A 12,613-nucleotide genomic window follows, 5' to 3' on the forward strand; every position below is an offset into this window, starting at 1 on the left:
ACTAGCTTTCTCATAACTTAGCAAAGGTGTTATGGTTGAAAATAAAATTCAAAATAAGTTGAACTGCTTAACTCATAATTACTAAAAGTTCATACTCTATAGTGCCATATGTAACAAGATTCTCATTTAAAAAAATAGATGCATACTAATTTAGAAACTACTGAGATGGTTATTTTCCTTTTTTGAGACCTAGCTGTCACCCAGGCTGGAGTGCAGTGGTGTGATCTCAGCTCACTGCAACCTCCGCCTTCCAGGTTCATGTGATTCTTGTGCCTCAGCTTCCTGAGTAGCTGGGATTACAGTCACATGCTGCCATGCCTGGCTACGTTTTGTATTTTTAGTAGACATGGAGTTTCACCATGTTGGCTAAGCTGATCTCGAACTCTTGACCTCAAGCAATCCACCCACCTCGGCCTCCCAAACTGTTGGGATTACAGGCATGAGCCACCCAGAAAACTACTGAGATTCTGAAACAAATTTAGAAAAAAGCATACAAACCAAAGTTTAAGGTACATTTAAAAGGCTTTCCAATTGTTGAGATTTCCATTTCTCTGACAAGAGAAAAACAGGGTTTAGAAAAACCAGCGTATCTCCTTTTACGCATTTAGAGATCTTTAAATTGTTAGCTATTGTAGCCTGCTTGTTCACTGGGTTTTGTAGTGTGTATATATATAGGCCACCACTAATATACTTCGGGAGCTTTGCATTCACAGTAGCTCATGGATATGACTTTAACATGAATTATCATACTATCATGGTTATGGCAATTCAGTATTTTTTAAGAATAAAGTTATTATAATACAAACATTCCTTGTAGTACATGTTTGTATTATGGGTTGTTTTTTTTTTGTAACAAAGAATTTGTTTTCTACCTTTGTTATCATTTAACAAGCAATTTACAAAACCAAGAAGGAACCAAATCTTTGATTTACATTTCTGCTGACCTAGTGTGTGGACTCTTGCAGAGGAATAGCATTGCTGCATAGTGCTCAGAAAGTGTGGGAAAACGGAACAAAAAGCTTGAATCCATTTTTTTTTTCTGCTTTTACATCAGAATTTATATTTAGGTTATACTTTTCTAGAGGAATGAACAATACATCTCTCTTATCCACAATGTGTAATTTGCTAGTTTTGTGTTTAAAGCTTTTCTTATTTCCTGTTCTACTTCTGTGAATTAAGGATTTTAAGCAGGGGCAAAACTGTAGCATCAGCAGGTAATCATTTTTGGATACAGATACTAAGTACATGTAGCATGCTTGTCTTCACTCTTAGGTCACAAGCTCCATGAGAGCAGGGGACAATGATCACTCCAATCCTTGCTGCTTTCCCAGCATATAGCACATGGCAGAATTCAAACATTTGTTTAATAAACAACAACAACAAAAAACCTTTCATATCATGAGAAAGACATCTGCTGTCCTGAAAGAACTGATAAATTATGTAGCTTACTTAAAAAAAAAAAAGAATATGATATGGTTGACATACAATAAAGTAGAATTTATGCTGTTGCCCTGCTTCTGCCATAAACATGACAAAACATGACAATGGGAAGTCACCTGAGTTCTCTGGATCTCAGTGAATAAATTTATGACATTAAGGGATTTAACAAAAATGAAACCCAGTGGGAAAATTGTACAAGTCACTCAAGTTCTAAATTGCTTCCCAATGCTGAAATCACTTAGTGAGATACATCAAAGACCACAGAACTTTCGGTTTATAAGTAACAGACAAAGAATACTAGAAAATTTAAAATTTTTAATAAATGTGCTTTGTTCACAAAATGTGAAAAAATACAACAAACACACACGTACATTTTCAGGTATGCTACCTCCCACCACTTGGCAACTATGGTAAAACCACATGATCTAGTCATGATACTGAAGAATCCAACCAAATGATTACCATTTGTTTTTGAAACAACCAAATTATTTTGGAGAACCAGCTGTGAATGTGACAGGAGGCCTCATAACTTCTTTATATCCAAAATGAAATAATTCTTAGGAGTACCCATACAGTATTAGAAGGCCCTATTAACTTCCACTTGTTATTACATACATGATCTGGCATCAAGCTGCAATGACTGCTTATACTTCAATACTTATACACTGAATTGGCTTTGGTGGAATGTGTATCAGTTTAAATCTGTGCTAACCTAATTTGAATAAGCTGAATTTACAGTAACAAATGATATAAATTCAAACAAATTTATACTAAGTGGTAGTAGGTTTTATAAAGAGACTTCCTCAGAGTACTACGTAAAATACATCATGCACACTTTGGAGCATAAGCAGAATCAACATCTGTAAACAATCAGAATTTATAGCACCAACATTTTCGCTGTAACACAAAGGCTGACTCCAGGGTCATACTATACCAGCCTTTCAAAAGCGCTGTTTTCATTTACTTTCAAAGCATTTTCATTTGGTGTATTGTTTTCTTTGCTCTTAAGATATTTACCCAAATCAAAAAGCAAACAGTATGGTAAAAGGTACTACCAAAATAGTTCAAAATAGTTCTGTATTATCCTTAACACAGTGCTTTTTTTTTTCTTCCCCTTCTCTTGGGGAAGCTACAAGACATAATCCTTTAGTGCTTAACTGGAAAGAACAGTCAATCCTAAATATTAAAGAATCTTATGCTGTTGAAAGTAAATGAAAAATTTCGAGTTACTTGTGGCATATTTGAGCAACCAATATTTATTGCATTTAATCAACTGACTTCTAAAAATTACAATCTTGTTACTTTCATTAATTTAGCATGTGAAATTTAATTAGAAATACTGGGTACATACACTCAACCATTTATATCATAAAGGATAAGTTTTATATTTCTAAATAAAGTTTGACATTCAAAGGTACTACGGCAATTCACAATAAGCACAAAAACATCAGCTTTACCAGAGTAAAGAAGTGCAGTTTATGAAATTTAGGATCAACTATTGAAAATGCAAGTTTCCTTTAAAAACATACAAACATACGCACAACATTAACCATGAAATCTGAAACTGTGATATTTCAGTGCAAAAACCTCAGTATGAGGTAATTTTAATGTAATAACCACTTGAAAAAAAAATCCACACAGTGGCACTCTTAAAAATGATAGCTTCCATGACAATTGCTGGCTGACAAGACAATGTGGACTAAATGTTCTTAATTGTTTAAACTAATCTTGTCTTGTTTGGACATACATTTTTCCCTAATCATTTGCTTCTGATTCAGAAACACAGAAAGGCATTTATTAATGTGGAAAGGGAAAATTCCCACAGCCAACTAATTGATATATTCAAAGAAAATTTTCTGATAAAGTTTAGATAGAAATTAAGATACCAAAAGGTCAAAACCATTTTATGAGATCACCAACAGAGGGTTAATTTTAGGTTTTTCCATATAATTTGAAACTTGTAGTGCGGCACCTCCTTAACGGAAAGGTGAGGACCCTATCAAAGTTGGTTTCAACAGAACATAAACTCTCTTCCAAGTGCAAACCCTTTCAAAAAGGTGTTTTAGGTCATTATTGAGTATTACATTGTTCCTTGCTTAAATAAAACATTTTGTAAATGAAGCCTAAGTTTAAGAAAAGTAAAAGTGAACTCTCAGGTAAATATACTTCACACCAAGGCCCAAATCAACAAGAAAGTTATGAAAATACTACTTTGGCAATGGTGTTTATTGGATAGGGCTAATAAAATTAGAATACACACTTTGGGGGACATCTCTCCCCCAATGTCTGATGCTGTCAAATGAGCTTTTAATATAAGGAAGAAAGAAAAAGAATTATCACCAATTACAAAAGATTCAGTAAATATTGGATCATCAGACAAAAAAGGAACATAAAATGACTTTCTGTAACATCACAATTTTAGTTAGAAAAAAGAAAAAGATAAGTGCATCACAAAACAACTAACCGATCTATTTTTCTGTATCACATTTAACTTGTGAGTCATCAAAGTGCAATCTACAGCTTTCTACATCTTAAAGTTTTCCATTCAATGGTTTATAGTCAACACTGAAAAGTTGAAAAGGAAAACATATAGCAAATTATGCTTGTTTTCACAATAGCACTAAAGAGAAAAAGGTACCTTTCTATGATAGTGCTAAATGCTAAAGTAACAGTAGTTTCTGCTATGACATGAGTCACTCTGCATGAAACTTTAAGCTTTCTATATAAGAATAAATTTTAAAATTGAGAAGTAGAAAAAAATAGCAAACTCTGTAAACCTCTGCATTTCTTTTATGCAAACCAGGTTTTCAGTACTGAGTTCATGTTAGTATTTCCAATTGGTGTAAGCAATTAGTTTAGGAGCCTGGACTGAAAGGGCCTTTTTGCTTCCATATTAACTTAAAAGTAATATGGGGTCTTCTAGCTCATAGAAAGGAATAGAGCTGGCTTGACTTTCTCCAGAATCTGAGTCATATGGCGCATCAGGGAGTTCTGTGAAACCATATGCTAGTTGTTCATCTTCTATATCTGATCGAACATAGCAGGAAGGGTTAGAATATTCCTCATCTTCTATACTGTTGAAATCTTGAGGAATATATAACATTCCTGGGTAGTTCCTACTAACCAAGTCACTTGTGGTTTTTAGAGAGATTTTCCTAAATGCCATCAGATGCATATGTGAAAATTTTGAGTACTTGAAGCGTTTAAAGCCCAGGGACTCTATAGCAATCTTCCAGCTTTTCATCATCATAGCATGACGGTTCTGATGGGAGGAATCAGGTGTGATGATTAGTAATAAACCATTTAACACTAACAGTTCATGGGCTTTCTTGCAGCAAATCCATCGCTGGTAAGGAGATGGAAAATAAGAAAGAAGGAGAGAGAAAACAACCACATGGAAAAGCTCTCCAGGAAGAGAATCAATAGGGTTTTTCAGCTGCTTCAAGAAAGCATCTATAGCATCCTGTGCAAGCTGGAGTGGTTGCTGAAGCTGTAAGTTCAGGAAATCACATTTATAGACACTCTGCAGAAACAGAAAACAAGGCATATTAAGAACTTCAAGATTATTTCCACTTTAATACACAGACTTTTCAGCAAACCATTTCACATATCATAGTAATTCCAGCATTGATTATACATTTTTCCTTTTAAATTATTAAACTTGAACAGATGTATTCAACCACAACTTTTACAAAAATCTCAAAGTAATTAAGTCCAAAGACCTGCTAATCATCATTTAAATATATATTTTTTGCCTAACAATTTAAAATGGGAAATAATTTGTGTATTTTGGGTTGGGACTTACATGAATTTTAATTTGGGTAGGAGTTTACAGGAATGACATTTCTATTTACATTCACTTTAACATTTACAGTTACCAAAAACAAACTAATATAAAAACGCTAAACAAGAAATACCATGAAATAAAGATGAATCAAATAAAGAGGATAATGAAAGAGGCATTATAAAATTTGTACCAGCAGAACGATTCCAAAACTTTAGTTCTTTGAAACTGTTAACTTTAACCATTTAAAAAGTAACCCTCAACATTACTTTTATTCTATTAAAAAGTTAATCCCTAGTTTGGAACAAACTAGATTTAGTTAGACAAATGACCATGGGAAACAATACAACAGAGGAATGAATAACAGTATATAATTTGCTAAATCTTAAAACTATGGAAATGAATCAGAATAAGAAAGCAATTTTAAAATTAGACAAAAATAACTCTATCATATACCAATAGTTATTAACAAAGATATGATCTAATACCTTAATCCCTCACTCATGTTAGTGTATATACAAGCCGGCCACATAGTCATCTGGACTGTTTATTAGGAAAAGTGATATGCAATGTTCTAGTACCTGAAAAAAAGATGCTTTTCTTCTTCCCTTTTTCTTAAAGGCAGCTTTATTGATGTATAAGTGACAAAAAGCATAAGTCTGATAAGTTGTGATGTATTTTTACACTCATGAAACCACTGGCATGGTCGAATTAATGAACAGATCCAACACCCCATAATTTTCCTTATTCCCCTTTATAGTCCCTTCCTTCTCTTCCCCTGCCAGCAGGCAACCATTGAAGTTTGTATTTCCTAGAATTTTATATAAATAATCATTTTGAGATTTTTCTTGCAGGTATTAATAGTTTATTCCTTTTTAAATTGCAGAATGGTATCCCATTGTATCAAGGATGTACCACAGTTGGTTTATCCATATACACCTGTTTATGGATATCTGGGTTGTTTCTAGTTTTTGGTTATTACATTTCAAGCTGCTGTGAGTATTCCCATACATGTGTTTGAATCAACATTCTTTAATTTGTCTTGGGGAAATATCTTGGGTGGCTAGATCATACAGTAGGTGGTGTAGTAGGTTTAATTTTTAAATAACTCCCAACTGATTTCAAAAGTGGTTATGTAGTTTCATGTTCCCACCAGGAGTATGTGAGAGTTCCAGTTCCTCCAAATCCTTATCAACTCTTGGTATAGCTAGTCTATTTCATTTTAGTAATTGTAATAGATGTGTAGTGGTATTTCAGTTTTAATCTGCATTTTCCTAATGAGTTAGTGATGTTTATCATCTTTTCCTGGACTTATTTGCCATCCAGATATCTTCTATGTTAAAGTGTCTGTTCAAATATTTTGCCCATTTAAAAATAATTGGGTTGCTTTAAAAGTTTTAAGTATTTTCTTTCTGGGTTTTGAGAGTTCTTTATTTATTCTTGATGCAAGTCCTTTATGATATATGACTTGAAAATATTTTCTCAGTATCATGTGCCTTATCTTTTCATTCTTTTAACAGTGTCCTTTGAAGAGCTGAAGTCTTTAATTTTGATGAAGACTAATTTATCAATTTGTTCTTTCTTAGATGTTGCTTTCAAAGTCAGGTCTAAAAAGTGTTTTCCTATCCCAAGGTCATAAAGACTTTTTTTCAAAATGTTTTCCTTTAGTAGTTTTATAGTTTATGGCTTTTTCATTTAGGTCTATGATACATTTTGAGTTTTTTTTGTTTTTTGTTTTTTTTTGAGATGGAGTCTCACTCTGTTGCCCAGACTGGAGTGCAGTAGCGTGATCTTGGCTCACCGCAACCTCCGCCTCCTGGGTTCAAGTGATTCTCCTGCCTCAGACTCCTGAGTAGCTGGGACTACAGGCATGCACCACCATGCCTGGCTAATTTTTGTATTTTTTGTAGAGACAGGGTTTCACCATATTGGCCAGGCTGGTCTCGAACTCCTGATCTTGTGATCCGCCCACCTTGGCCTCCCAAAGTGCTGGGATTACAGGCATGATCCACCACACCCAGCCAAGGTCATTTTTTTTATATGGAGTGTGGTATGGTCTGAAGTTTCTTCTTTTGTATATGGATACCCCTTTGTTTCAACACCATTGTGGAAAAGACTATGCTTTCCATCTTGGGCAAAAATCACGTATGTAAGTTTGGGCCTATTTGTGAACCATCTATTATATTTCACTGACATTCTTGAACATCAATACCACGCTGTCTTGAATACTGTAGCTTTATAATTTTGAAATCAGGTAGTGTTACTCTCCAACACTGTCCTTCTTCAAAGTTGTTTTGAGCTATTATTCTAGGTCCTTTGAATTTCCACACAGATTTTAGAGTAAGTTTTTCAATTTCTACAAAAAAGCTCACAAGAGTTTTGATGAGGACTGCACTGACTCTATACAGACAGGGTCTCACTCTGTCACCTAGGCTGGAGTACAGTGGTGTGATCTTAGCTCACTGCAACCTCCACCCTCTGGGCTCAAGCAATCTTCCCACCTCAGGCTCCTGAGTAGCTGGGACCACAGGCGAGTGCCACCACATCTGGCTAATTTTTCTATTTTTTTTGTAGAGACAGATTTTTGCCACATTGCCCAGGATGGTCTCGAACTTTTGGACTCCAACAATCCACTTGCCTAGGCCTCCCAAAATGCTGCGGTTACAGGTGTGAGCCACTGCACCCAGCTTAGGTCATCTTTACTTTCTCCTAATTTGTGGTTTGCAGCATGTGGATTTTTCTACTTTTGTCAGATTTATGAGCTACATATTTCATATATGCTCACATATGAAATAAACATTTCATATTTTTGATGCCAGAGTATGGTACTGTTTTTAATTAAAATTTCTGATTGGTTGCTGCTAGTATATACACACAAATTTCTGTATATTGATCTTGTCTCTTGCAACCTTGCTAAACTCATTTGTTAGTTTTAGGAGCTTCTTTGAAGAAATTCACAGAACAATCAAATAGATGATCGATGACACCTGTGAATACAGTTTTACTTCTTTCCAATGTGCATGCTGTTTATTGCTTTTTCTTGCTTTACTGAATTGTTAGAACCTCTAGTACAAATGCTAAATAGAAGCTGTAAGAGTAAACATCCTTATCTTGTTCTTGTGAGAAAAGCATTTTTCTTTCACCATTAAGGATGATGTTAGCTGGAGATTTTTCAGATACCCTTTATCAGGTTCAAGAAATTCCCTTAAATTCTGAGTTGTTTTTTTTTTTTTAAATCAGGAAAGTCCAGATGTTGAATTTTGTCAAAGCTTTGTCAAATGCCTTTTCTGTGCCTACTGAAATGATCAAATGACTTTTTCTTTTTGAGTTCATACGATAGATTGTTTTTGAATTTTAAACCAATCTTGCATTCCTGAGATAAACCAAACTTGGCCATTATATATTATCCTTTTAAAATACCTTGTTGGATTCAATTTGCTAAAATTTTGTATAGAACATCTATATCTATATTCATAAGGGATATGGATCTGTAGTTTTGTTTTATAACATTTGTCTGATTTTGATACCAGAGTAATGGCCTCATAGAATGAGTTGGGAAGTATTCCATCCATTTCAATTTTATGGAAGAGAATATATATAATTGGTATTATTTCTTCTGTAAATATTTGGTAAATTTTAACATGCAGGCATTAGTGCCTGGAATTTTCTTTGTGGGAAGGTTTTAAACTGCCAATTCATAATTTCTTCAATAGATTTAGGGCCATTCATCTTATCTGTTTCTTCATGAATAAGCTTTGGTGGTTATGTCTTTCAAGGAATTGGTCCATTTGAATTGTCGAATTTATTGGCATAAAGTTGTTCAAAATATTTTCTTATCCTTTTAATGTTGGTAAAATCTGTCATGATGTTACCTTTTTCTCTTTACTTCTGATCAGTAGGCTAGAGTTTATAAATTTTATTCATCTACTGAAAGAACTAGCTTTTGCTTTCATTAATTTTCCCTATTTTTCTGAAAGTTTTCTATTTCATTTGATTTCTGCTCTGATCATTATTTCCTTTCTTGTACTTTGGATTTAATGCTCTTCTTTTTTCTTCTAGTTGAAAAGTTGATGTCATTGCTTTGAGACAGTTACCTAATAAAGGTGTTTAGTGCTATAATTTTCCCCTAAGTACTACTTTTGTGACTTTAGTGACATTTATGCATTTTGATATCTTGTATTTTTATTTCAAAAAAGTTCTAATTTCCATTGTGAATTCTTCGCCAAGTGTTCAGTATACCTGTTCTAGGAATTATTTAGAGGGGTGCTGAAATCTCTATAATTTTATCAATGTTTATATTTCCTTGACAGTTTATCGGTTTTTGGTTTACATATTTGGAAGCTTTGTTATTAGGTGCATAGACCAAGTTTGGTTTAGGATTGTTATGTACTCTTGATGAACTGACCCTTTAATCATTATGGAATGGTCATTTTTATCCCTGATCATATTCTTTGCTCTGAAATATACTTTGCCTAATTTTAATGTAGCCATGCCAGCTTTCTTTTCTCCATCTTATTGCTTTCACTCTATTTGTGTCTTAATAATTGAAGTACATTTCTTATGGGCAACATATATTTGGGTCTTGGCTTTTTTCCCCCAATCTGCCAGTCTCTGCCTTTCAATTGGGGCATTTAGGCCATTTCTATTTAATGTGTTGATTGATGTGATTAGGTTTTAAATCTATAATCTTGCTATTTATTTTCTACTTGTCTCACTTGATTGTTGTTCCCTTCCCCCTCTTCCTTCATCTTTTGAATTAACTAAATTTTTTGATTTTATTAGCCTTGTTGGCTGATTAGGTATAACTCTTTTATTTCAGCAGTTGCTTTAACTTATCAGTCTACCTTCAAGTGATATTATAGCACTTAATGTACAAGAACCTCAAAGTACTAATATTATCACAGTGGACTGGTTCCAGGAACCACTGTACATACCCAAATCCACGTTCAAGTCCTTTATATAAAATGGTATTATTTGCATACACCCTATGCATATCTTCCCATATATTTTAAGTCATCTCTAGATTACTTACAATATGTAATGCAATGTAATGTTATGTAAATAGTTGTTATGCTATATTATTTTTATTGTTGTATTGTTATTTTTATTTATTGAGACAGGGTCTCCCTCTGTGGCCCAGGCTGGAGTGCAGTGGCACAATCTTGGATAACTGCAGCCTCAACCTCCAGGGCTCAAGCGATCCTCCCATCTGTCTCCTGAGCAGCTGGGACTACAAGTGCACCATGCATGGCTAACTTTTTTATTTTTTGTAGAGATGAGGTCTTGCTGTGTTGCATAGGCTGGCGTCAAGCTCCTGGGCTCAAGCAGTCCTTCTGCATTGGCCTCCCAAAGTGCTGGGATATTACAGGTGTAAGCCACCATGCCCTGCCGCAAATATTTTTGATCTGTGGTTGACTGCATCCACAGATGTGGAATCCAAGTATATGGAGGGCCAAGTATATTTCTGATTCTCTCATGTCACCCTTTATGCTACTGTCATAAATTTTCATTTTATCTATATTAAAAACCCCACTCTATATCATTATTTTTGCTTAAGTTGTTGTATTAGTTTGCTAGTGCTGTTGTAACAAAGTGCCATGAACTAGGTGGCTTAAACAATATAAATTTTCTCATAGTTCTGGAGGCTTAGAAGTCTGAGGTCAAGATTGTGGGAAGATTTCTTCCTTTTGAGGGCTGTGAGGGAGAATCTAATCAATGCCTCTTGCCTTGCCTCTAGTGGTTTGCTGGCAATCTTTGGTGGTCTTTGGTTTATAGATGCATCTCTCCAATCTCTGTGCTCATCTTCATGTGACGTTCTCCCTGTGTGCTTGTTTCTGAGTTAAATTTCTCCTTTTTATAAGGATACCAGAGTCTTATTGGACTAGGGGCCACTGTAATCACCCCTGTTTAATTTGATTACCTCTGTAAAGCTCCTATCTTCAAATAAAGTCACATCTTTAGAGTTAGAACTCCAAGATATCTGTTTTAGGTTGACATAATTCAACCCGAAACAATGGTAAATTATCTTTAAAGAGTTTAAACAACAAGAGAAAATCTTTTTAGCTGTATAGTTATCACTTCTAGTATTCTTCATTCCTTTGTGTAGAGCCATATTTCTAACTGGCTAAAGCACTTCCACCTTAACATTTCTTATAATACAAGCTTGCTAATATTGAATTATTTCAGCTTTTACACATCTGAAGAAAATCGATTTCATCTTCATTTTTGAAAGACATTTTGGCTGGGTATAAAATTCTAGGTGACTTTTTCCTTCAGTACTTTAAGGTGTCTTTACAATTTCTGGGAGCTTTTAAGATTTTATCACTAGTTTTAGAAGTTTGATTTGATGTTCCTTGGTGTAATTTTCTTGATGTTTCTTTTGTTTGGGGTTTGTTGGGCTTCTTTGAATTTGTGAGTTTAAAGCTTTAATTAAATTGGAAAGTTTTTGGCCATTTTTTCAAATCCCCCACCTTTTGGGGGATTCCAATTACGCTTATATTTAGTTGCTTAGATTTGTATCACTGATGCTCTTCTATTTTAAAAATTTTCTGTTTCATTTTGGATAGCTGCTATTGTTGTATCTTCAATTTCCCTTTCCTTCTGCAACATCTAATATGCATTAATCCTATCCAGTATGCATCTTCACATCACACATTATAGTATCTGTCTTTAGAAGACAGATTTGGGTATTTTAAAATATCTTCCTATTTCTACTTAGCTTTTTACACAGTTTTGATTTTTTTAAATAATAAAACTGTATTGAAGCATAACACATATAAGTAAAGAATATAAACTGTGTAAAAGTTTAGCTTAAGTAATTTTCCCAAACTGGTATTATCTCTATTTTAACGTCCCTGTTTCTGTGTCAGTTCAGGGTTGGTCATTGTTGGCTGATTTATCTCCTCACTGTGGGTCCTATTTTCTTGCTGCTTTGCATGGCTGTAATTTTTTTTGGATGCTAGACATGGTGAATTTTACCTTGGTGGGTTCTACATAACTATGGATTGCTATAAATATTCCTGAACTGTGTTCTGGGATGTAGTTAAGAAACCTGGAGACAATCTGAAGTTTTTAGGTCTTACTTTTAAGATTTGTTACGTGGGACTAGAGCACTAGTGTTTAGTCTAAGGCAAATTATTCTCCATTATTGAGGTAAGACCCTTCTCTGTGTACTCTATTAAATGTCTGTAAATCTTGAATGCTCCAGTATGGCTGATGGGAACAGGTACAATATTAATACTTCTCTGTGTGAGTGCTGGCCACTGTAATCTCTAAGCCTTTTGGACAGTATCTTATCCAGTCTCATGTAGTTTTCTCATATACATGTGTGCTGATTTGTACTCAGCTGAGTATTCAAAGGGGACCTTTTGCAGGCCTCTGGAGTTTTTC

The 12,613-nt window shown here is 34.4% G+C and overlaps 1 protein-coding gene across 1 annotated transcript in view; it reads right to left on the bottom strand.

Moving 5' to 3' along the window:
* Positions 1–1,735: 1,735 nt before the first annotated feature.
* BMT2 (base methyltransferase of 25S rRNA 2 homolog) overlaps positions 1,736–12,613 on the bottom strand; it is a 119,253-nt gene continuing 108,375 nt past the window's right edge. The window contains exon 5 of the mRNA XM_003811233.6: positions 1,736–4,963. Coding sequence (XP_003811281.1) covers positions 4,334–4,963 — 630 coding nt within the window. The 3' untranslated portion in view covers positions 1,736–4,333. The remainder of the gene's footprint in view (positions 4,964–12,613) is intronic.

The sequence above is a fragment of the Pan paniscus genome, chromosome 6, assembly GCF_029289425.2.
Source record: "Pan paniscus chromosome 6, NHGRI_mPanPan1-v2.0_pri, whole genome shotgun sequence".
NCBI lineage: Eukaryota > Metazoa > Chordata > Mammalia > Primates > Hominidae > Pan > Pan paniscus.